Source organism: Falco naumanni, chromosome 2 (assembly GCF_017639655.2).
Source record: "Falco naumanni isolate bFalNau1 chromosome 2, bFalNau1.pat, whole genome shotgun sequence".
Classification (NCBI taxonomy): Eukaryota; Metazoa; Chordata; class Aves; order Falconiformes; family Falconidae; genus Falco; species Falco naumanni.
The window spans coordinates 111685140-111711697 of record NC_054055.1 but is presented as its reverse complement, the minus strand read 5'-3'; the positions used below and the strand labels follow the sequence as shown (position 1 = coordinate 111711697).

At 42.0% G+C, this 26558-nt stretch overlaps 1 protein-coding gene and 1 long non-coding RNA gene across 5 annotated transcripts in view; one reads left to right on the top strand and one right to left on the bottom strand.

Annotated features, from left to right (window-relative positions):
- Positions 1–12051: 12051 nt before the first annotated feature.
- LOC121083042 lies at positions 12052–26074 on the bottom strand. 3 transcript variants are annotated; one of them, XR_005826225.1, is made up of 3 exons: positions 25841–26074; positions 24762–24887; positions 12052–15618 (listed from the first exon to the last, which is right to left on the bottom strand). It is a non-coding gene; the product is annotated as an uncharacterized LOC121083042 (long non-coding RNA). The 3 variants fall into 3 exon arrangements; XR_005826226.1 differs by lacking the exon at positions 24762–24887; XR_005826227.1 differs by lacking the exons at positions 24762–24887; positions 25841–26074 and adding an exon at positions 25398–25615.
- The window catches only part of GBE1 (1,4-alpha-glucan branching enzyme 1), a 168716-nt gene continuing 167824 nt past the window's right edge, over positions 25667–26558 (top strand). Inside the window, exon 1 of one of the 2 annotated variants that reach the window (XM_040582916.1) lies at positions 25667–25872. In XM_040582916.1, coding sequence (XP_040438850.1) covers positions 25769–25872 — 104 coding nt within the window. In that variant the 5' untranslated portion in view covers positions 25667–25768. The remainder of the gene's footprint in view (positions 25873–26558) is intronic. The other variant, XM_040582917.1, reaches the window with a different exon arrangement.

Below are 26558 nucleotides of genomic sequence, written 5' to 3'. Positions count from 1 at the left end.
AACTTGAATATCTGTTGGCTGCTGGTCAACAGTTTCTTTCTCGTTTGTGATTATACCTTTTTCATTACATTTAAGAGCTTTGCTACAGATGAGTGGCATATGGTATTGGCTACGGAAATGAGACTTTAATGAGATATAGAACACACCAACAAAATGCATGCTAAATTGCAATGACACGCTTGTGTTGGTAGCATGTGATGCTGTGAAATTAAATTCCCACCAAGACAATACAAACAAATGCACTGCAGCAAGCATGCAGTCACCAAACTTGTTCTCAAGTTGGTCCAAAAGAAAGGGCAAGTGGCGGGCTGCTGGGAGGGAGGAGGGATTTGGCTCTTTCCCCATTCTCCTACTGATTTGCTGTGCAATTTTGTAAAAGTAATTTCACCTTTTTTCTCACATTTTGCACAGAGACATAATGAGGCATGGTATTACTTACTTGAAGACGTAGGGATAAAGTGGTAAGTATGACTGCTGATGCAGAATGGTCTTCTGAAAATTGTTGCATTTATCTTACACACAGGCAATTTCAAACAGATAGCTAAACAATAACAATTACAGTCAACAGCACTAGACTGTAAGTGATAGGTGACTTGCCGTAACCTGGAGCCATGCACACTATTTAATTAGCACCACTGAAAATTTTCCGTTGGGGAATACAAAAGCCAGTCTTCTGTTCAGCTCAAGGAGTTACTATTGAGCCTGCAGAAGGAAATAGCAGTACCTCTGACACTTTGGCTTTTGTGCTTGGACTCCCAGATCACCCATTTTTTGCAAACAGGAGAAAAGTAATAACGCTAATAATATTGTTGTGAGTAGTTCACAGGGTTTGGAAAGGTTTGGTAACATCATTAGTCTGTCTTGGGAGAGATTAGAGAAATTAAATGTTAGATTCCTAGCCAAGGAATACAGATCCAACAGATATAATCTCGGTTGGCACCATTTGGAGGATCAAATGAAGCTATAACTGTTCCATTAAGACTGCTCCACTTGGGTCCTTCTACTACTCTCTAAGCTTCCTCTTGCCCTTCCCCCGATGCAGAGAAATAAATGTCAGAAAAGTAAAGTATGTAAACATCTTCTCCTACCATGCTTACGCAGAAGCAGGAGCTAATTAAAGATAGCAGCTTTCCCCCACGCAGCCTTCCCAAGGCATCCTGACTCTGGTGGGAAAAATGTATTTTTAAGAAAAAAATTATGGTTTATCTCTTCATGAAGAATTTATTCATGTCTGTTTCACCTTAACAAAGTTTGGAAAGCTAAAAGTAAAGAAAGCTTGCAGCGCAAGTTATCAAGAAATTGCATTTTTCAGGCACAAGAATTTCCTAGGAATACCACTAGATTTGAACTAGAAATAGTCTCAGACCAAAAGATTCAATCATCTGTGAACTTTAAGAGAATCCAGATGTCTCTCTGAACTTTGTGAATTGTCTTTTATATCTGTTGTAGAATTTAAACTAAAATCTAATCCTGGATGCAATTTAGAACAGGTCTGAACCAGAGCTGATCAATACAATCCCAGTTTTAGTATACTTGAGGGGAAAAAAATAATTAAAAAAAAAAATAAATCTGATGAACAGCAATTGCATCATCCATAATGTATCTTTAAGATGTATGAACTGCAGGTCAGTGCAGATGCTCTTAAGATAGCTTTAAAGTGGGTAACTGGCAATTTAGCTTCAGCTAAACTTTAGCTAGCAATGTTAGCTAGGTCTGGTTATCAAACCAGATGCCAAGGTGAGTTTGGCACCATGCAGATTTTCATGACACCTTTAGCAGTCAGGCAGCAGTAGCCACAGGAGGTAATTTAAAGGTATCTTCAATATAGCAACATGGTTGCCATGCACACGTAATTGTGGACTATGCTCTGTCTTTTACTACTGATGTAGCCTGTTAGCTGCTTTGTGAAAGATGGAAATCTCTGTCTTAATGCTACTAGCAGAAAGCATTTTCTTGTCCTTTGCAGAGCCAGAGGGCAAGGACAACAGCTTCTTACAACAGTCACAGAGCAGAAGGAAAAACCTGTTTAATTTGCAGTGAGGATTTTCAAGGTACACTTTGGTTTACTTGTGGTTTTATTGAGAACAGCAAGCTGGGTGCACATGGGATGGGCAGCCTGTGGCTCCTGAGTGACGTGCACTTACCAAGCAACCTGAGTGCGCCTGGCACCGGCATGCCAAGGCTCCACCACGGTTGTGCTGCCGTGGGAAGGCCCGGTAAGAAGTAGGGGAGGTAATCTGAGTCCGGGGGGCTGTTGAATTGAGATTACCCCTAACCCAGCTCACATTTTCTTCTAGCAAAGAGGAATATGTGTAAGTCATTTTAAGAACAACTTCGGACTTCCAGTGCCTATGGTACATGCATTTGATTTTGGTGGGGAGCTCTTAGGATCTATAAAGATTTGTGGAGACTTACCATTTTTATGCCAGCTAGTTTCTACAAGATAATATTTTTCCTTCTTAAGGAAAATAAATAAAAGGGTCTTTGAAATCATTCAGACAGAGACCAAGGATGTGAGCTGTGGCCTGTGTGGATCTGACAGTGTGGGAAGGTGATTGGAGAGGGAGCTGAAATAACCAGCCTGGCCTTTTTATTCGTACTTGCTCCCTCGTACTCTGTATTCATGCTTCTCTCCCTGCTGGCACATCCTTATTTATCTCTTACCTTGAGCCACATATATTGTGCTATTCTGAGAGATATTTTCCAAAGGAGATGCAGCACCTCCTTGGGATGATGGCTTCTGGTAAAAAGATTCTTTTATTCACTTGGTTATGCACAAAGCATTGTATGTTTCCTCTTAACAGGTTTTCCTTCTAGGTAGAAGTCTTTTAACAATTGGAATTAGAAAGAAATTATATTCATCTATTCAGACCTTGCAAAGAAAGAAGTAAGATTGTCAGCCTTATGCCTTTGTAGTTTTCCCTGTTTGGAAGGTGGGCTGATGTACAAATGCTGCACTGTGCCCACTGCTCTCAAGAGTACCTGAATAATATTTATACACATGTATATTCTATATATATATTAAAATAAATACTGTAATCTGTAGAATATATATATCATGTTTGCAAATGTTCCAGTTATATCAAGACAGTAAAGTATACGGTAACAGGTCTTTTCAGTCCATTTAGCCATTGCATTGCATGAAGGGAAAGATTATATACCTAGGTGATTTTTTTCAACAGTGAATAGTAGCTCTTCAATTATATTCTCACTGTCTTTATTGGCGCTATTATAATCAGTAAAAATCCTCATGTTTTTGCAGGATGGGGATTATGCATCTGTACTATGAAAACCATGAGTATGGTACCTGGACAACTGTGTGCTCCGAAATTAATTTTGCTTTTTATTACTGAGAAAGACAAAGAACAAAATGTCGGAAGGAGAGTTTCCCTTATTAAATATTTACCATTCCAGCTCCAGAGTCAGGAAAGGTAAGCTCTGAGTCATTACTTTTTATTTTTAGTTTCCAATCTACTTGGAAATGAATGGAATGCAATAACCTTCAAATCCCTTTAGAAATTGTGAGTTACATGAAATAATTTATTTGAAAAGCACCGTGAGATAATGGAGGGTGTATTGGGTTTGGGTGGCAAGGTGCTGGTGCGGGGCGGCAGGGGCGGCCTCTGTGAGGAGCTGCCAGCAGCTGCCCCCATGTCCCGCAGGGCCCATGGCAGCGGCTCTGGGACGGACCCGCCGCTGGCCGAGGCCGGCCGAGCCCGGCAGCCGCGGGGGCAGCGCCTCGGGGGGTGTTTAAGGGGGGGGGGACCCCAAAACCCAGAGCGAGAGCAGCCAGAGAGGCCTGAGAGCGTGCGAGAGCCCCAGCCCCGCAGCCCCCCGGGCCGGGGCAGGAGGAGGCCGGGGGGCTCCAGGCGCCGCAGCAGAGACCCCCCGGCAGCCCCTGGAGAAGCCCCCGGCCGGGCGGGCCGTGCCCCCAGCCCGCGGAGCCCCCGGGGGAGCAGCTCCCCCCCGCAGCCCGGGCAGGACCCCCCCGGGGCAGGGGGTGCCCGCAGGGGGCTGTGACCCGCGGGCAGCGGCGCTGGGGCAGCTCCTGGCAGGGCCCGTGGCCCCGTGGGGAGAGGAGCCCGGGCTGGGGACCCCGCGGGGACCCCCCTGGGGCCGGCTGGGCCTGGGGGGCTGCGCCCTGGCAGGGCCCCGGGCTGGGGCAGGGGGCGAGGAGCCTCCCCGTGGGGGGCAGGGGCGGCAGGGACAGCTGTGAGGGACTGACCCCAGCCCCGGCCCGGCCCGGCGCTGCTGGGGGGGCAGGAGGGAGAGACACCGCGAGTGGAGCTGAGCCGGGGGGAAGGGAGGGGCGGGGGGAAGGGGGTTTAAGTTTTGGGTTTATTTGTCATTACCCTACTCTGATTTGATTGGCAATAATTTAAACTAATTTTCCCAAAGTCAAGTCTATTTTGCCCATGACTGTAACTGCTAAGCAATCTCCCTGTCCTTACTTCGACCGTTGTATTTTCTCTCCCCCGCCCAGCTGAGGAGGGCAGTGACAGAGCCGCTTTGGTGGGCACCGGGTGTCCAGCCAGGGTCACCCCACCACAGAGGGGCTGGTTGTGAAATACAAGCCACCTTCCTGCAAATACCCATGTCCTGATTCCACTTTTTCCATATTTAAAATTGGAACACTGGAGATAAGAATACGATGGATTTTTTGAAATTGTTTTGTGTTGTGTTAATTTTAAATGATCACCTAATGCAGTAGTAATGATCACAGAGGATTGTTCTTTTGAAACAAAGCTAACGTATCATTGATCTGATGCTGCAATCATAAGCTTCAAAATACATCAGAGATTTTTTTCAGGCCACAAGGGAGTGTTTTGATCAGCCAGCCTGACTTACTGCAAATGAGAAGCAAAGAGAATTTCACCCATAGCTCTTGCACAAACTGTTTTTCTGGACAAATACAAATACTGCTGTTTGTAAGGGCTTCTGAAAGTAAAAATAAAGCTTTTACTGCATCAGACTGTATGTTCACTAGGTAATTTTAACTTCTTTTGGAAGCAGAGCTGAATATTTAATTTCATTTACATGCTCTGACTTGAAATATTTATTAAAATCATGAGCGGATTCTGGAAGTGAATGAGAGAGATGAGTTATCAGTGAACACTGAGTAAGAAAACCGAGCCAAAAAAAAAAGACAAAATGCTCAAGTATCATCGACCCAGTACAGTTTTAAGAAGCTAGGTCTTAGAAATAAATGCAAAGAAAGGAAAAATGGCTGAAGTCTTAATCCTGTGAAATACTAAAGCATGCCTGTGACTCATGATGTGAGAAGTTTCATCAAAGGCAATGAGACTGTTAAAAAGTTTCAGAAGATGGGCATAGGCATGCTTCTCAGTGCTTCAGTAGATTGGAATCCAAGTGCCTAGTCAAAATCATTAATTTATTTTAGTGAGGAGGTAGTACAGAGTTTGAGAAGCAAATTACAACACAGAAAAAACTATAAGAAAACTTCTTTTCAACAGTCACGTTCGTCATATTACCTAAGGGTCAACCACAACTGAAGTTTCCACAGTGCAGTATAACACACCTCAGAAAACACTAGATGCTACTTGCTCCATAGAACATGCAAGCTAAAAAGAAGAAAACATGTCATTTTCATGCAAACACTATCTACCATTAGTTTATTGTCCTTCTTATTACTTACTCTTGGTTTATTCTTGATTATGTGTTCAGTTATGTTGGGTTTCTCCCAATGCAGAAGCCTTTGGTTTACATTTCTTAGCACCCAAAACTACCACTGAATACAATTAGGGCTTACCCCAAATACTGCAGCAGTCCTGCAGGTGAGACGTACCACAATATCAGAGACTGAAGTGCCTTTTTTTTTTTTTTTTTTTGAAGAAGAAGCCAGAGTGCATAATTGAACAGAGCTGCCATCACTAAAACACAATTAAGGTTGTGAAGCCCTTGAGCATCTTAAGTTGTGGCGTGATACAATATTTATCAGGCTTCAGAACACATAATCACATCTATGGCCATCCAGCCATGTTTTGCTTTTTCACTAGGTGAGATTAATCCTCTATCACAGCTTAATGCAGCTAAACTTACCCCTGCTGTATATGACACCTTAATAATTCTGTGATGAAAGAGTAAAGACTAGCATTGTACAGAAGACCGAGCCAATGGAATGCCAAGAAAACACACATGGTTAAGTGTTCATTTAGAAAGATGCTTTATTTTTTTTTTGTTGCGTTAACGAATAATGAAAATAATACTCTGACAGGCATAAACCTATTAATTCTGATACTGCAATCTACAGGTGACTTACAAACAATAAACTGAATGATGTTAGTTTTATGCAAGAAATAATCTTTTAAAAGCCAGAAAAAAAGGCAAATGTACAGTTCATATGGCTAATAATATCTGCAGTATTTTCAAGGTAAGTTCACAAGTTTCCTGTGTCTACATGTGCGTGGGTTTAAAAAAACATAATACAAATGACCTTCACTTAAAAACTTGGCAACCATTTCAAATTCTACTTCTAAATTTAACTTTGTCACGCATGCTTATTAAGAATATAATTCATTGCCTGGGAGTCTGGTTTGAAATACCAGTATCTATCATAAATGCTGGACAATTTTTCAATGTATCTGCTTTCAGACATTGGCACAGTATCAGCTTCAATGACTAGGTCAAATTCAGGTGTTGGCAAATGACACTGCAGGCTTCAATGACAGATTTGTGAATCTGCTGATGAACTGTACTACCGCAGTTCAAAAGATTTACGATTATTTTGATTTTCTGTCACATTTAGAAGTTGAGTCAGAAAGATCTTGTGAACTGCACCTAAATCAGAAAAAAAACCCCATTGCCACCCTTACACATGGATTGCCTTAATTAGCTATTACAAGTGCGGTCTTGAGTTTCTGGTGGGTTTTTTTTCCAGGAAGGGAAATAGAAAGCATTAATTCTTCCAGACTTGTTCTGGAGGGGAAAATACAGCCACCATCATATTTTTCCTTAGAAATAACTACTTTTAAACAGAGCAGGTTTTTAACATTAGAAACACAATTATGTTTAACAGGTTTTTGTGTGCTATGACGTTACTTGTTGTACTTTCATTTCTCATACATAGCACACGCATGCAGTAACGTCTGTGTTGCTCATCGGTCAGGAGATGAACACAGACACAATCTGTCTAAACCAGACAATGGAGAACAAATATAAAATTCCTTCTAAATTTAAAAACAGGAGCTTTAAAACGGAGCATTTACCCAATAGCTCAACAGATTGAGGACTAGAGATACAACTGGATTTTACAGCTGAAGACTCAACTTCCAGAATTCTAGTTCCAGCAACTACCACAAGTTCCAAACAGTAGCTACAGCAGCAATAGAAAAGAGAATGCTACCTTTTGTATATAACCTAAAAATTGAAAATTTTGTTTAGCTGGAGAAGCAAAAAAAAATTCTCTTAAAGTGGTGGAAATTCTTCCTAATTTCTTCCTAATCCTGCCCCTGCTGCTTCCTAAAATCATTGCTCATTTTCATGTTGCCCTTCAGAGAACAGCATGAGCTACTCTTCCTTCCCTCACCCGCTGCCTCCACAAGCCCAGCCACCCATGTGGGAGTTCCACAGGTTCTCCAGTCAGTGCTTTCCAGCCCTTGGATTGAAACCAGGAGGTGGATAGAAAAAGCTTCCCATGTTAGAGACAATACTGGGAACCATTTCCAGCCATCATCAAGGAGCAGCTTAACAGGTGGACAAAGCATACAGGCATTAGGGGGTGTGAAGCAGGTAAATGCTATCTAGGCTACCCATCTGAGAAGTGATTGCTTGTTTCCAAGGGGGGTGGACTTGATAATAAGATCACTTTTTTCTGTGACTGCAATGCAGAATTTTCTCTGTGCTAATCCTGGCACTGACATTGAAATTGATGTGTGCCCTTTAGGTAAGTCACTTAATCAATGTGTTTGTAAAATGAGGATAATAACGTTTCTTTGCCTACCTCTGAAAAGGATGTGGTAAGGACAAACTAGTTAATGCTGTAAAATGCTACTTACTAGTAATTGCAAGTATTATTATATTGCAGACTTAAACCCCTTCTTGACTGGTAATTGAAAGAGCTGAAGAACCAAAGAGAAGCCTGAAATGTAAAGGTTATAGAGGTCTCAGCTAAAGTGGAGGTGGTTAATCCCCTCCTTTCTCATGGAGCTAATTATGCTTTAACTAAGGCAATAAATATCAAAACAGTCTCGAGCATATATCTGCTCTTACTTAGAAAGAGAATGAGAAGAAATATCGTGGGACTCACATCTGATTCTCTGTGTAATGTGCCACTAATAATGGGTCAAAGGAGGAGCTGGGTGTAACACAGAAAAATACATGTTCAGGCCTCTGCTCTGGGATCCAGGTGCACTCAGGTATCCCAAGAGCATGAAGAACACCACAGATAAGACAGAATTAGATGCCCAATTAACATCGTTGGTCTTCAGGATTAAATAAGTGCTGTAACTTACCTTTAGGTATGGCAGGTTAAAAAAAAAAGAAAAGTAAGTCCCGAGGGTGAGAAGGATGAATGTAATACTGTAGAGTGGCATGAAGTAGATTAGGAAACTACAGTAAACTGGTTTATCTGTGAGCTGTACCTTGAGAACTCTTCTGAGGCTTCAGATTGCCACCACTTCTACCACAGATGTGTCTCTGAGAAGGAAGGAACATAAACTGGCTGCCTGGGGTGGCTAAAGGATCAGGTCCTCCAAAAATAATTCTTTTGCCATTTGTAATGCTACCAAGAATCATTCCATTAAAACCAATCATGTTTAGTTAATATAGTAGTTAAAATAAACAGCCTTAGGTTTCTCTAACAACTGTAGTGAAAGTTCATAATTTGATCTTTCCTTATGCTGAGCGAAAGCTAACCAGCAGCATAAATGCCTCTGGCTTTATTGGAACTTGGGGTGATATCTGCTTCATGAATATTACACATATCTCAGTTTAACTGCTTGATATTTTTCTGATGAATTTGCTTGAAATTAATCAAAGAATCAAGGAAGCAGAGAACCAGACTATGACTAGCGATATTTCCAAGAATATATCAAGAATTACGAAAAGAGAAATGGTGGAATTATTAACTGTGGAATGACCTACTTTGCCTATCTCCAGGTTATGGCCCTGCTTTCCCATTTTTAAGTTTTACAATCAAAACTCAGGGCAAACCCAGCCCAGGAAGCAGGCAGGTGCCTAGCATCTCTAGAGCAGCAAAGACTCAAACATACTGAAATCCAGCCATTTAAGGGACGCGCTTCTGAGACGGAGATTTAAATGCAGAAATAAAGAAAATGGGATGCTGTAGGCTCATCAGGTTTAAAGGAGAGCATCTCAGGGGAGTTCTGCTACAGCAATACGCAGGCAGAGCCCTGTCAGTCAGAAAGACTGTGCACTGAAGAGATTAGGTAGAGGCAAGGTCCAGCAACTGTTCTTGTCCCATGGGAAACAGTACTACTGGATATAAAGGCACTGCTATCTGTCACTCACTGAATGCTTAAATTTTTTTCTGGGAATATCTGGTCAAATTGGTAAAAGAACATGCTCAGTAATTTACTGTTCCTTTTGGGTTTTGATGGTCACACATTTACAGAACCAACAAATTTTAAATGGCCGTCACAAAAATCACTCAAAACAGCAATTGAACTAGCCATGCTGTAACATCTAGCACCAGCAGTGTGCCAAGTATCCACAGCTAACAGGAATATCATGCAAGTTCAGTCAAAACAAGCCAAAGGAACTCAGTTTTCCAAATATGAATGCTAGTCTCAGATTGTGGGCTACTACAGACCAAAACCAATGCACAGACAAGATTTTGAACTCATAGAAAAGATTTTAAACAACTGGAGGAAAAGTTTCTGGAAGAATTAATGCTTTGTATTTCCCTTCAACACCAGAGCCAGCCACAGTTAAGTATCTAAATAATTGTGTCATGGTTTTGGTTAGGTTTTTGTTGAAAAATCGGCCAAGTTCCAGTAAGATACTGTGACTTCTTATTAAAAGCATGAAAATAAAGCATTCTAAATTATACATGTTTTTTTTAACTTTTCTTCACCTCTGCAGCACCAGTGGTAGATTTTCTTTGCATAACAGCCTCTTTAGCTAATCTTCTCCCTAATTATGCTGAGATTGTTTATTTAGCATTTCCCCCCCCCAGTACTGTGTGCTTTTGTCCTGGTTTCAGCTGGGACTGGGACAGAGTTAATGTTCTTCTTACTAGCTGGTGCTGTGCTGTGTGAGAGCAATGTTGATGGCACACGGATGTCGAGGGCTTCTCAGGCCCTGCCAACGAGAGGGCTGGAGGGGCATGAGGAATTGGGAGGGGATGCAGCCACAACAGGTGACCCAAACAAGCCAAAGGGATATTCCATACCATAGGATATCATGCCGAGTATATAAACTGGGGGAAGAAGGAAGGGGGGGTGGGACGGGACATTTGGTGCTATGGCATTTGTCTTCCCAAGTAAGTGTTACGTGCGATGGAGCCCTGCTCTCCGGGGGATGGCTGGACACCTGCCTGCCCAGGAAAAGTCAAGTGAGGCTGCACATATTACTAATTTCTTAGGAATATGTCTTACTCACAGTGTGCCACGCACTGGGAGGTGGGTCAAAAAAGTGTTTCCGATTGAACAGAAGTAGGTAGGCATTGCAGTGTACATCTTAAACTGTGGTTACACAGTGATTCCCTCTGTGCTGGGGCGGAGAATACAGGAAAGGGTAAGTGATACGTATTCTCTAGTCCTTCTTCCTTACCAACAGTTTTCCACGTGTATTGTAGGAGGAAAGAAGTGTCTTGCCTCTGCCTTCAGGCTGCAGATGTCCCTGGCACTGCTCACCTCAAGCACGTTGGTAAGTTTTCTTACTGATGTGTTTTCTGCCATCAGTGATGTTGCTGCAAAGTCAGTAATGCAGCGGAGGGTCATATGAGGTTCACAACAACAGTGGAACAGATCATCTGAGCTTACTGACTCAAAAGTCCTGTGTTCAATTCAAATTCTCTCTAAAAAGAAATAGGTGCTGTTTTGCTTAGAACAGAACCATGTATTTTTACGAAATCTTTCTCCACTGTCCATGTTTTTACTTCATTGGATCTAGTTATTCCAGGCAAGTGACAGTTTTAATCAACAGGAAACTCAGTTTTCATTGATACAGCAGAAAGGTATATCATTGCGCCAGGAAAGATAAATTCACTGAGTGTTATGGTAATTAATAGGTACATTGGAAAAGGACACTTACCATCCACCTTTAATGAGCTATTCTTAGCACTAAAAGTATTTCCTAACCCGTGATAGGAGAAGGAGATTTAACCTTACCCTGTCAAACTTAACAGCTAAATTAAAAGTGTTACAAGATGGGGAATTCCAAGTCATCTCAATTATACTGCACCACATGAAATAATTATATTTGGTTACCCTTTAGAAGGATATGTTCTTGAGGGATAACTTCTATGTACTGCTCCTCCAAACATGACTACATTCTGAATGCACTGCTTTTGATTTTTAAATAGCTCACACAGCTATAACCTCTCCATATTATAACTGTGGATGACAGTATTATATTTACATTCAGATACCATATTTTTGGAGGATTTTTTTTTTTCTTAACTATCCAGGCTTACAATGTAAGACAAAAGAAATTAAAGGCTTTGTTGAATCTTCTCTAATGTAATGGAAAGTTATCAGAGAAGACTTTATACTTTTTACTAATAGAGCTAATATACAATGCAAAAGACTTTTTTGAAAAGAATGAAGAGAATAAAGCTAATCAAACCTCTTTCAGTTAATATGCAAACTTGCACTCAAAGCAGTACGTAAAATACATTAACCTGAAAGGCACAAAGTACCTGATTCAAATTTATAATAAAGACTTGTTTTTATGTTTCTCAGTATTGAACAGGTTATAAAATGAATGTAATTCACTACAGAAATAAACAGAACGTACCTCAGTTCCCCACTATTGTGTTAGTGTTGAAAGAGGTCTTGCTGTTTATGAAAAATTGGTCCCCGACATACAAATCAAATCATGTGAACAAACAGGACAGATGCTAAAAGCTGAAATACTTCAGTTTATTCTAAACATGAAAAACTAGGCAAGACACCTGACTAATGTTTTAAGTCGAATCTGCAAAACATTTCTAGATTTAAGAAAAACAGTAGACAACTGGTGATAGTTGGTTTTCTTTTTTAATAGGAATATGTATACTTCATTCTATAGAAAGGAAAATAGAAAAACAAGAAACTACATACAAGCATTATTTTCCTGTTGTTGGTAGTGTTGGGTTTTTTTACAGTTATGAATACCCATGCTTCATTTTACAGAGAAGGAATGAGTCCTTGTGCAACTCCTTACAAAACCAGGGAAATATTTTGATGACACTTGTATCTCGTATTCCACAGTCCTGTCCCTTTACCAACATGCAATGAGATCATGGAGAAACCATAAAGCCTGTCTCATCCATCAGCATGGGGCTCAATTTTCTTCTGTGTAACTTTAAATTCCTTTACGGATATCAACGCCACATGACTTACTGTAAAAAAAAAAAAACAACAACAAAAAAAAAACCCCAAAAACAACACCCCCCCAAAAAAAAAAACTACAGAAAAAAATCATATTAAAACAAAAAAAAGCTGGACAAGTGATAAGAGAAGATAAACATGAAAGCAAATAAAGCAAGAGAAAAAACTAAAAAAGCATTAATTTTGGCAGTTACAAATGTAATGAAGGCAGTAGTTATAAAAACAGAGCGGGCATAAAAATTGCTAACACATGAAAGTAACACTGGTAAAATCAGCTGAAAAGTTTTATTTCAAGCAATGTATTACAAGTGAAACATGGAGTTCTGGAGAAGTCTTCATGTAAATCTTATTCAGAGCTGCAAATGACCCAGCATTTTAGACATAAATAGGAAAAATCATAGTGTTAATAACTTGTAGTAGTGCTAGAGTGGTTTCAACATACCAGAGTATATATTTTTGGCAAGCACAGAGATTAAAAGCAAGTCTGTTCATTTAAAAATACAAAAAATGTAGATGGTATTTCATAGTGTTAAGAAAAAGATAAGAAGCAAACACTTGGTCTTGCTTTTTCCTCACTTTCAGGTTGTCTAATATATGCCCTCATTAGTTAGCCCTTTTAAATGTTAGGTATATTGGATGACTTAAGACAGATTGATATTCACTGTGAGTGTCTTTTAATGGTATGATTGGAGAAAATATTTTATTGTAGAGGAGGTTATGTTCCTTGAGAACTCGAGGTTTCCTGGATGACAGGAACATACTAATAGTTCACAGAAATTAGATGTACATACAAAAATCAAGCCATTAAAGATGTAAGTATATTTTGAAATGACAACTGATTAAAAAATAAAGGAATAAACAGAACACAGAACTAAGAAGGATAAAGACATTTTTGGCATTATGTAACCTATATGATATGAATACAGAGAAAATTTTAGTGGATACTGCTAAATTATGTGCTTTTCAGTCAGACACGCAAGTAATTTAAAGTAAGAGAAGCTAAAACATCCTATGTAAAATCACATAGGTAATACTTGCCCTTAAGTTCTGCAGAGGAAGATTATTTGTTCACAGGATGATGATCCTGATTTAGAGAATGACTCAGCTCCCAGGATGGAAACGTTTGTGGGTTTTTCTTGTGCATGTGTTGAAACAGATGACAACATAGGAGTTACTCAGGAGACAGCTGAAGGAGCGCATAGGTCAAGAAGCAACAGATAATTCATGAACTGTAAGAGCAATTCAGTATTTTAACTGTGTGCAGCTAAACCAGTGGAAGGAGGAGATAGAACAAATAATTCTAATAATTCAGACAATGTTCTCATGAATGAAGAAATATCTTCATTTAAATAAATAAATGTCTTTACTGCAACTGGTATAAGAGCCAGGTAATGACCATCAGAAAAAATGTCAGGGGAGGCCTTAGTGTGGTTTGTCAGACTAAGTTTTAATGGGGGTAATACATGAAAGACTTTTGAAAGTATTCCTTCATTATAGTGTACTAATACAGTTGGTATTTGACTACTGCTCACCTGACTAACCAGAGAAAGTGAACTGTACCACTGATAAAAAAAAAAAAAAAGTTCAATTTATAGAAGGTTGATATTAAGGCACAAACATATAACATTAATTTTGCCTAGAATACTGTGTTACTAGAGTCAGTGATGACACAAAGTAAATGGCAGATGTGTTCCAGGGACTCAGTATACCCACTAGTCCACATATTGTCATCTATCCTACTACAATAATTCATATTTCAGATTCTTTGAGGAAAAAAACTTGGAATTAAACAAGACATAAAATTATTTGTAATTTTTCACCACAACAGAGCATTTTGAATACTTAAGTATTTCTACAGCCTATTTATCTAAGAACAGTTGGTTAATGTTAAAAGAATAGCATACAATCAGCTGATTTGCTAATGGCCCCAACAGTCATGGATATAAGGCTTTTCATAGCCTGTGTCAGAATTGTAACATTAATTTTGGCAAATCCTGAAAAACAGAACAAAATGGAAGAGATACTGGACTCAAGTTTTTTATATTGTATATTGACAAATTACTAAATTGCAGGCAGACTGCAAAATGGGCCTTTGTACTGCAACATTATAAATGTTCATGATGTCTTCCATTTATAGATGCTTTCCTTCAGTAGCTAAATGACAAATTTGAACTTAATGATGCAATGACCTCCAGTTTATACAGCTTTGCTGACTATGTATTTCAGCAAAACTACTATGAATTTGAAAAATCAACCACTGCTCTCTAACCTGTCTTCTGGATTTTCCACTAAGGAATCACAGTTTTATATTGCTGAAACTACTGATTTTAGTAGAGTTAATGTTTGTATAATAGTGGAATAAAATTGCAGAGGATGGCAGATACCTGCTGAGAGCCCTGGAGTAAAGATATTGTGCAAAATTCAAACTAGCTGGGAATCAATGAGTGGGAAGCAGATGGTGTAGGGAAAAGGTTTAAAATATAACACTAAATGTACCCAAGCCTGAGGACTTGGAGCCCTCCAACATGAACATCGTTGCTGTTCTTGTGAAGACCTCAGGGGCTGATGACTGGTCACAAAGCAAGCCCTCTCCCTCTGCACAAGGAATACTTAAACTGCCAACCTCAGGGCCTAGAGGCACACTGGAAAGGTGACCATAATGTAAGAAAAGTTAGGCTTTTCTACATTAAACAGATAATTTTGACTGTTAGAATATTTACTGGACTAATTCTTAGTGCTATGTATATGGTATAGTACGTAACATTTTCAGTGTAGCAAATCAGTAGAGAAGGTGGAGAACCCCTTCTGTGAAGCCTTCCAGTATGTTAGTGAGCAACTAACCCTCTGCAAAACCTTTTGTAGGTGGAAGCCTATAGTCATCTCAGAAGACCAGGAATGCAGCAGGTGTGAATTCCTGTGTCCTGGCAGGTATCTTATTTACAGTAAAATCAATGAGTTTTGGTCAGCTCAGGTGATTCAGGATCACTAATGGTCTGATGAAAGCAGAGAAACAGTAATTACATTGCTCTGTGATCTGGTTGTGACTGACTCCAGGCAAGCCTTGCCTGGGTAAATGGCAGTCCCTGTGATGCAGTTTGAAAATCTGGAAGAAAGAGGAGAAAATAGATGGCAGTCAGAGAAAGCTGGTGATAGGTGGACACTGGATGGAAGCCCAAAGTTTGTTGGTACTTGTTTTAAAAACCACCGATCATATTCCTTGGTGATCAGAGATCTCTGTCTCTGCTTCTTTCTTTTGACCCAGCTGAGTACAGGCTTTGCTTTTATTATGGCTTATCTGTATAGGACAAAATGAGGTACACCTACAGGGGAATAAAGGAAGAAGAAAACCACATTCAACCCCTTGCTAGACATGCCCACTCTACTCCTAGAAACATCCATCCTCCTCTCCTTTCTGGAAGAAATTGCTGAGCTGAGGGAATGGCATACTAATCAGGGACTAAGTCTTTGAGGTTCAGATTCTTGCAAATCTGTCAGCTCCTGCAGTAGCAACTGCCTACTATTAGTGGATGTGTAACACTGAGCTTTAAAAGGAAGACCAGAATTTGAAAGATTGTATCATCTGGATGATCACAAGCAGAGATGTATTAGAAGCAGAAAAAGTTGTCAGGCTTCTGTTCAAAAGTATTGTACACAGTAGAGATGCACAAGCTTTGAATTAAGACCAGGGTACATTTAAAGAGCTGTAGAGGATGTCCAGGACACAAAAATGCATTTAGCTTTACAGCCTATAGATACTGGCACAGTATGGAATGAGCTAGCAACCTGTATGAAAGAAGAAGTGATCTAGGGAACACTAAATAACAATGAACAAGAAAAACAAACAAAAAAAAATCTATGAGAGTGTATGACTTAGCAACTGTAAAAACTTATTTTTGTCGGCATTTACTCTCAAATATTCTTCTTTGGTAAAAGTGGAAAAAGGGAGGTGACAAAAAGAGGCAGAAAAGTAGTCCATACACGTATACAGTGGTAGGAAATACTGCAGTAAGGGAACAGTCAGACCCAGCACAAACACACACACGGAAATGTGAGAAAACTGGGGAAGAGATGTAGTACTAGGACAGTATTTCCTATGCCCTACCAGATCACTAACTGAAGACTGGCATACGGAAAAAGGCAATTAATTGCTTACACCTCACATTTACAAACAACAAAGTACAACCTGATCATTGGGGATGGCCTGCTGTCCTGGTGGAACTATAGGACAAGCGGAAAATGAAGAGCCTGGATGTTGCCTGAGAAGATAATATAATGCAAAAAGATTGAATACCTGGCACAGGTTGTGATCTGTGCGGTTCAGAAGGCTATTCTGAATAAGCAGCCAGAGGAAGCAAATGAAGTGCTTAACAAACAAAGAAGCTGAATGATCAACCAGGAGAAACCAGAACCACTCTGAGAAGCGTTGACTTCTGGTGCACAATGCCCTGCTGCAGGAGCTGATCACACAAATGTGAGAAATACCTGCACTGAGTGTCTGGTTAAATCAGACGGGGCAGTGATATCAACCATTTCTTGAGTAGGATTCGGTGACTGAATCCAACATCCAGGGAGAATTTTGAGACATAAACAAAAGGCTCAAAGAGACGTCAGAAAGGAAGAGTGTTTGAAACTGAGGAATGCTGACTGAGTGCCATCAGCCCTTAAACTTCTCTAATGGAACTGGGATCACATTAACTTGGAAACCCAAAAGTTATCCGCATATTGCAATTAATATCTTAAGATGAAAAATTACATATAATTGTAAAGATTGCTATTTGAATTAAACTATAAATGTTTAGCTCTTGTTTACAAAGAAGAGATGGAATCAAAGCAAAACAAAAACAGACAGTAAAAAAGTTATCTAATAATAGGAGGTAAACTTTCTTACTAGGTAGTTTACCATTAGATAGATACCATTACTATGTACTTCAACTTAAAGTAATCAGGAAACAGAAATGCAACTAATTATCCTGGATATCCTCACAAACTCATACTGAGGGAGGTGCTGTAGCCTGAATAACTAGCATAACTATTAATAATAATATTTGCTTATTTTATCTTCCACAGATAGCACAGTATAAGCAATCTCTTCCAAATGTATGCATTGTAAGCTGCATATTGCTTCGTTTACTGCATATTTTTGTTATGATACATGCATATAGGAAAAGTGAAAGTCATATTACTTTTATTTTAACTCAAATGCCATGGCTAAGTTTAAAAACAAGAGCAAAATACAAACCTAGGTAATAAGAGACAAAGGATCCAACCTAAAGGATTCACCTCCAAGCAAGAGAAAATCTGTTTCTCTGTGTGAAGACAGACGTACTTCTTGCTAACCTATGAATATCTATATTCCTAACAAAAATGTGTCTCTGTGCATGGATGCACATTTATCTTGTATGAAGCTTTCTATCTTTATAAAATAGAGAATTTTGAGTGCTCTAGGAAGAAAAGGTGAATCATCAAGGTATAAAAATATTTCCTATGGAAAACTGTGTTGCGCTCAATACAATACCTACAGCAATGAATTGCCTGTCTGTAAGTGTAGCTCTGTATCATTGGGACTGTGAAGACTGCGCCTTCACTTACTGAACTGGGGATATTTTAAAGACATGTAGAAAATGGTGGAAATCAGGAGTCCCTAAGCTGACCGGGTAACAAAATGTTACTTATGTTTATAATACAAAACTGTACATAATTATTCAACTAGAGCTAATCAGGTAACTTTGGAGATCTATTACTATAGTATTTCTGAGATCAGAGGTGTGCACATATGAAGATGGATTATTGAACATGACAGATGTTCTTCATAGTATCTTTAGGCATATTCCGAAAAACAACACCTCAAGACATGCATAACATATGTAAGGATATTAGTTTTCAATGTTTTGACAATTGCTTAGATCAGAATATGACCAAGATGTGATTATGAAATTGCTCCAGTCACTGTGTCATTGTTTGTAGCATTTGCTTATGTTCAATATACATCCAGAAATGACAGTGAACTATCTCACTGTGTAACACACCCGGTGATAGGCACACATGCAATGTAAAGATACAAATTACATCATTACCTTACAAGTAAGACCATGGTTTCCGACATCTACAGAAACCTGAATTTAGCTTTACACCCTACAGTTGTAATTTTAGTTGTTTATACCAGCTTTGGTGTTTTTACAATGGTTATATATCATTATATGCTTAAGACCCTTAAGTGTTACCATCACACAAGACCACACAGGAAAAAATGGTCATTTTCAAGAGCCACCATTCAGCCCTGTTAAAAAGCTTTGAGTCATCAGAGAGTTTGCAACATTTCTGCTGGACTCACGTAATGACTAGCGTGTGTTAAGCAGACCATCTACCAAAAAGGGTAATTTTACCCCTGTACATGTGATTTTTTTGCCATTGTCATTGCTTGCCTAGCGCCCAAGTGACTATTGCTAAACCCATGTGAGCTTGTGTCTGTGAGTACCACTGGGAGAAAGGATCTGACAGCCCTGGGCAGTCCCTGCATGACCAACAGCATCCTTAACGTCAACTACATCTGGGAAAGCCTTGTTGTGTGGTTGTCAGATTTCAGCTGAGAACCTAAAAACTGAGGAGTGAACATCAGGCTGTGTGTGGCAGATTGTCGTTAACACATATGCCCCCATCTGCCCAAGGAAGACTTTGTCAGCCTTAGGACCCAGAGGCGTACCAGGAAGGGGGGGCATGATAGTAAAAGAAAATGCATAGGTGCTAGAAAGCTTTCTTTATAACAAGTTAAATTGCACTATTAATGAGGGTGTTTTTTTTTCCCATATTAATCAGATAATTTCAACAATTATACTGTTAAAATATTTACTGGATTCACAGTAAATTCCTAGTTCTATATATGGCGTTCTCTTCTGCCTACAGCAAGATTTTGAACATAGCACTAAGGATCTTGTCCCTGTCTTTCTGTTCATTCAAAACACTACTGGTCACACCTGAGAACTGACTCGGGCAATTCCCACCGACTGCCATCAAAAACTAAACCACAATTAATACCGCCAGGACCTAAAAGACTGTCTGCAGAAACCATTTTGGACTTCCAAAAGCTCTGCATTTCACACATGATTTGCACTGGATTCATCTGCTTTTACTGTGGTGAACCCAGTGCACACTGAAATTCATGAATGTGACTTAGGTACTATGCTGCTTTTTGAAAACTAAAATAGTTCTACACATACTAATGGATTTATACTGACAGAGCTGTCAGAGCATTAGCAATATGCATCTCCTCCTTTCTTCTCACCTCACTTGACCTCCCCCTGGATTAGATGTGTTACCCTCCAAACCAATACCTGGCAACCTCACTTTCTTTTCTGAGTAAAAGGCCAGACAGCCTAAATGCCCACAGTGTTTCAGGGAGGAATGTGAGACCATGCAACCAGCCTTGAAGAAACCTCCTAGGTAAGGTAATTTCTCAGAGATTTTAGGAAAGACCTGCCAATGAACAAGAAAGCAAAACTGCTGCTGAAGCGGTGGTGGTTAATTCTTAATTTGAAGTGTATTGGATATAAACCATACAATATTTGGCTAGCATTGATCAGCTGTTTAATACCAACAGATTGTTACAGAAGCCCACTGCAGTAATTGTGGGCACGTTCCTCTGGGACAACTATTCTGGAGAGCTCAGGCTACTTATTTGCTAAGTGTTAGAGAGAAACACACATTGGTAAAGACAGTGGTGAGTTACCAACTATTGTGGGTATGGCATTAAGGAGAGAATCCCAAATGTTTTATGTTCTTCCCCCAAGACATAAACATGTATGTAAATACCAGGAATCAGCAGTATTGGCAGCTGCAGAAGGTTGGTACTATTGGCAGTAATCACTTTTGAGCAATACATATACAAGGCACAAATACAACAGAGTATATACATCCAAAAATATTACAATATTCCTAAAGCTTTTCTGTATTTTGTGTCTGTAAAGTGCTTCACAAATTCTTACTTGAAACTAAAGAGTTTCTGCTAAATTAAATCCTTTTTATAGTGAGGCTCAGGCATTTTCACAACAAATACTGTTCTGCATCTGCTGATATTTAATTGGTATCACACTTTGAAGTGTCTTGATTACTGTGTAAATAACTGAAAGATATTTACATGTTTTTGATACTCTGTTATACAAAATAAGGACACCAAATCATAATAATACTGCAATATTGTGAACACAAGAAGCAGCCATTATCTAGGGCATTCAGGTTGTTGGAATGTGTTTTTGTTTTGCTCTGAATGGTAAGTGCAAATGGCATTCCCATCAGCTGCCCTTACTGGAATTTGACAACCCTGAAACTGGCTTTTTAGTATTTCAGATAGTACACTAATTTTGATTTTTAAAGATGTGTTGTTATTTAAAGCTCCTGATACCATGCCAGGGCAGAGGTAAGACCTTAGAAGACAGCCTCAGTGAACAGCCTCCATTTCTTAAAAGACTCAAATCAAAAAATGAAACCCCCAAACCTATAAACTAATTAACAGATGTACTAATGGATTCTTGGAATGTTTGCTGCAGTTTTTAAGGATATGTGCTTTGTTCTTCATATGTAATCACATAATTGAATCCTTGCTGGAAGTGCAGCTTTAATTATGGAACTGTTACATGCTGCTGAGGTCTAGCTCTGGCAGCAGCTGTGCAACACTGACCATTTTTTTTTCTCCTATGTATCTCACCTTGGAGAATCCAAAAATAGGGATAAGTAGCTTGTTTAATCTCCATTCCCCATGTTTGACCTGTCTCAGAAGACTACCAAGATAAACGATTTATTTTTTTTAAGGGGGGCATTTGTATTGGATCTGGATGACAACTATGCAACTAGTTCCTTATGGATTCTTGAACAAATAATAGGGGTAAGTGTGGCTGGCCAATGTGGCAAGGTAAACTAGTTTTCCTTCAAATTTCAAGCTCCATTGTGTGTTACGTATTTAACTTGCAGTAATCAGTCCAAAGGTGGGAAGCTGCAAAGTGTACTGTAACATGCTCAGATGTCTGACATCTTTATAAAGGACATAGGGAATACTTCAAGAATCCATTCTTCTGGAATAATGATACACAATTTTTTTGAACAGCCACCTCTGTCCACAGGAACACCTTTTCTTGATAGTGCCCACTGCGGGATCCAGTACAAGTACAGGGGAAACCTTGTGTTCCTGTGTGTCTCAGTCCTTGGTTGTGGACTGCTTCTCATCTTTGACATCAAAAGGTGCAATGGCAATAAAAAATGCATACATCTCCTCACATGTAAGCAAGCAAAGTGGGCCAGCCACACCTAGGTCTAAGAAGGCTTTCAGGAAAAGGAACTGGGAGGAGTTGGGAACATACAAAGGACATGCCTTGTGCCTTGTCACTTTGATGAAATTGGTAATTCTTACATGTTCTCAGCAGCAGAGTTAAAAATATTTTGCTGTCTTTGGTACCTGCTATGTCTTCTCAGATGGATGAAACTAGGAGTCTATAGACTGCCCTCAGCTAAAATGGTCACAGCTGATGAAATAGGCTAATGAGTACTTTGTGGTATTTGGGACCACACTGTAGTGTCCAGGGATGGATGTTTGTGATGCCCCATTTATGCCTATATTGGAATAAAAACTGGGCATACATCACCCTTGTCCATTGGACTCTTTCTCTCCCTGTAGGCTAGAAGGTAACTCCAGAAAACCCTCACCATATACGGGGCAATCCCAGAACCAGTATGGCAGGAACCACACTGTAACTCATGTATGAACTAGCTATTTATCTCACACCTGTGGGATTGGGTCAGCCTAGAAAGTAGCAGTAGTGCATAACAGCTGTAGTGCAGAATCCTGTACCCCAAAGATAACTGACAGGTCTGGAAGTGTCTTACAGAGCCAGTTCAGGACCAGGGTCCAGGTCTGCTCTGAGCCACTTAGTTTAGAAGCACCTGAAGCTCAGGAACTGGCTCCGCAAGAGCCACAGACCACACAGATCCATTCTAGCTGAGAGAGAAATGGTCACTATTGATAGGGGAGAATATGAACCAGTGCCTTAAAGAAAAAAAAAATAAAAATTCCTAACCCAGGTCCTACAGTTTAGCATCTCTGTTATCTTTTGCAAAATAAATGCAAAATATTAGCGAATCAAAATGGAGGCACTGCATGACAAGAGTAGCCATTTTTCTCCTTATTCAATGCCTTCCAGATCTTGAATGTTCTTTAATGCAAAACTTTTATTTCTATTTGAACTTTGCATATTAAAAAAACCCTAAATTGATATTATAATAATTGTAACTAAACAGTTCCTGCTCAGCATTTCTATGCAACATTTTAAAATATACATAACTTAAGCATGAGCATCCTTTGAAAACCTGGAGCGGATTGATACACTTCAGCCTTAGTGGTAACTGAGCGCCAGACACGCGGCTTAGGCTTCACTCCTATATGATCCACTGCTGTCCCGCAGAAGAGCAGTTACTGCAGTCCTCCTCTTCCTACTTCTACTGGCAGCAGCAGCTGCCAGCTTTGTATCGATCTGTGACAAATGCACAAAGATGCATTCAGCTGTTGGGACAATATTCATTGTTTGAATTGCCATTTTTGCCTCCAGGTAGAGGACTAAATGGCAGTCTCCTGAAAGCCAGTCTCGGCTTTTGAGTCTCAGCTAGGTCATGGTGTAACAGATGATCACAACAATATATGCCTTAGTATCTTTGAGTTACTGGTGACAAAGCAGGCAAATAAAATCATGCTCAACTTGTAAACTGGAACATGAGTAGATAAAAATGATGTGGTTATCAATTTCCCAGTTCACAGAGTGTTAAATGTAGCATTTGGGCTTTTTCTATTATAGGGACAGGGGCTGTTTGCAGAGTTTAACTTCCTGAAGTTCAAGGTTGCTTAGATGTGAGGCTGAGTACTATGTCATTTCAACTGGAAATCTCCCAAAGGTTAAAAAGGAGTCCTTGTCTTTCGGAACCCAAAAGTCACAGATATATTCCTACTGTTTACACAATTGCTAATGCTGATTTATAAATCTCTCTACTTTGTTTATGCCAAACAGGTAAAAATGATGCTGCAAACTTGCTTGAGCTTCCTGACAACGAAGACAACCAAAGAGACTGTGCTATGAGTGAAGCCCTTGTTTCCTAGGTTTGTGAATCACAGTGAATTGCTCTCCTACCTCCACTTCAACAGCAGGCGAACTCTCCAGTACCAAATACCTGGAAGCCCCAAAGCAGCAGCACAGGTAACACGTAACTATTGTAAAACCCCGATTTCCTGGCTCTTGCTAAGCAGCTGGAATTTCTCCCCTTTTAGTTTGCCAGATTAGTTAACTGTGAGAATGAGTGACACATTCACAAAAGAACATGATACACACAGTTTGCAATTAGCAAGAATAAGATAGCAAGAGTTGTTTAATTTTGGTTTAGCACAGGCACTGAAAGCACTGCCATGCAGGAAGTTTTGAGAAGCACCTGTAATTTTAAAAACAGGTTCTCAGTCTCAAGTGAGCCTGAAGAAATGGTAGACACTGGGGAAAAAAATAATCCTGATCTATCGCAGCTTTCAATAACGAAGCAAAAAACACTTGGGGCTCCTGCTGTGGCAGCTGCTATAGCAAACACTATGAGCATTGCCCTACTCATTCTTAGGACTGGGAATACTTGTTGCACTCCATAAGGGAAAAAAAAGGACAAAAGTACTTGGATTTTTGTATGCGTAGTTAGAAACTGCTTGAAGGAAGGAAATAGTTAAACATATATTGTTCATGAAACAAATAATTATGGAAAATCTCACATAGCCAGTGTTGAATAAAGTAATAAATGAATTGCTGGCGTTCATTACATGCTGTGCTGTTAGTTATCTGGCAGACAGGAAGGCAAAGCAGTGCTAAAATTCAGAGGAAGCTAAGATAGGGGAGATGAGCTACAAACTGAGGATAAAAATTTAAGAGACGGTTGTGGAAACGAGAAAAAGTATCTAGGAGCTAAAAAGTTTATAGACCCTGGCTGAAAAGCATTCAAAAGAGGCCTCTAAATAAACGTTCTCACTACATGTCTAAACAAAGCAAAATTGCTGGACCTTAAATAAAAGTGCTAAATGCTGGCCTAGAGGCATGGTCAGGCTAGTGATTAGTTGCCTTGGATATTTGGTGGCCTATCCAAAAACCAGACATGCTGATATTAGGTCAAAAACTTCCACAGCAATCTACCTGTGCTATTCAGCATTTAGAGCTACATCAGGATCAGCTGAATTAATCTTACTTTGTTTAGGATTCGTTATGTGTCCGGTACAGCGACATTTTGCTGTTCGGGCACGGTGTTTATGAGAACTCATGGATGCCCCCGGAGTCTTGTTTTGCTGAGCTCGTCTGTGAGCACGCCAGCACCCTACGAAACAGTCCAGAAATTTATTCCAGCACTCATGATGACACCAAATCTGGCGGGGGGGGGCGGGGGGAGGGGAGGGGGGGGGGGGTGGGGGGGGTGATGTGTTTTTTTGTTATTTTTGCGTGTGTGTGCGTGTGGGAACGCAGAGTTCCCCCGGCAGCAGACACAGTGACAAAAGACATCAAAGTGGCACTAAGAAAACAAACCGGGGACCGCCGAGCGGCGGCAGACACCCCCTCCTGCCGGCCCTTGCCCTGCCCAGCCCGGGGGCTCGGCTCCCACCGCCACCTCCGCCCCGCCGTACCGCCGGCGCGCAGCTCGCCCCTCACCCCCGCCCAGCCCCTCAGCCCCGCACTCCGGGCCGCCGCCCGGGGCCCCGCGGCGAAGGCCCCGGCGCTCCCGCGCTCCCTCCCCTCCCCCCAGGGGCGGCTCCGCCAGCGCCGCGGCTCCGGCCCGGCCCGCCCGCGCCGTTCGAAGGGCTTTTTTACCACCTCCCTGCGCGCTACCAACCCCTGCGGGCAAAGCCGGGACAGCGAAAACCAAATCGCTCGCTCGTCCGCGCCGAGGGGAGGCAGCGTGCCCCCGATCCGCTCGCCCCTCGGCTCCCTCAGCCCCCGAGGCACACCGACACTGCCGCCAAGGGTGCTGCGGGGGGGGGAGGGGGGGGGTGGCGGGGGCACAGCGGCGCGGCCCGGGCGGCTGGCACGGCGGGCGGGGAGGGGCGGTGGAGGCGGCCGCCTCCCGGCCCCGGCGGGCTGCCCCGGCCGGTGGGCGGCGCCGGGCGGTGAGAGGCAGGGGGCGCCTCGCCCGCCCTCCCCGGCCCCCCTCCCCGAGTGTATATAGCGGCGGCGCGGCACGGCGCGGATCCCGCGGCGGGCAAGATGGCGGCCGCCACCTGCACGCAATCCCCGCAGCCGGTGAAGCTGCCGCAGCTGCTGGAGCGGGACCCCTACCTGGCCCCCTTCGAGTCGGACTTCCAGCGCAGGTACCGCCCCGCCCCGGCCCGCCCGCCGGCGGCCTAGGCCTGTGCCGCGGGGAGGGGAGCGCCTCCTCGGCAGGGCGAGGGGCGGCGGGCGAGCAGGCGGCGACCGCCCGCCTCTGGGGGCGCCGGGGCGGGCGGGGGGAGCGGCGGGGCGGGCGGTGTCCCCTCCCCCTCCCTCCTCTCCCCTCCCCGTCGCGGCGGGGGGCCGTCCCTCAGCCAGCGCCGGGGCGGCTCCGCTTCCCGCCCCGGTGGCGGCGGGGGGGACGGACCCGGAGCGGGGTTTCGTGCCGGCACTTCCGACGGAGGCGCCTCCACCGCGGGCGGAGCCGCCGTCGGGACGCGGCGGGGCCTCCAGAGCCGCGTAGGGCGGGCCGCTGCGAGGAGGCCTCCGCCGCGGGCCTCTCCGCCGGCGTCGCCGGTGGTGGCGGTGACTGGGCCGTCCCGGCCCCCGTGGCCTCTCTGGCGCTTCGGGCGTCTTCGTTGCCCCCCTGGGGCCCGCCTAACAGCGGCATGGCTTCGTTACGGCTGGGGGGGGGGGGGGCTGGCCCTGGCAGCGCAGGCAGGTGCGCCGCGGCGGCGAGCGCCGGGGCCGCTGATGAGGGTGTTTTAGCCGAACCGCTGTCGCTAGTAAAAAACGTTTTTAAATCCAGCTGCCAGAACCTGTAAATAAACTGCTCCTGAACCACCTC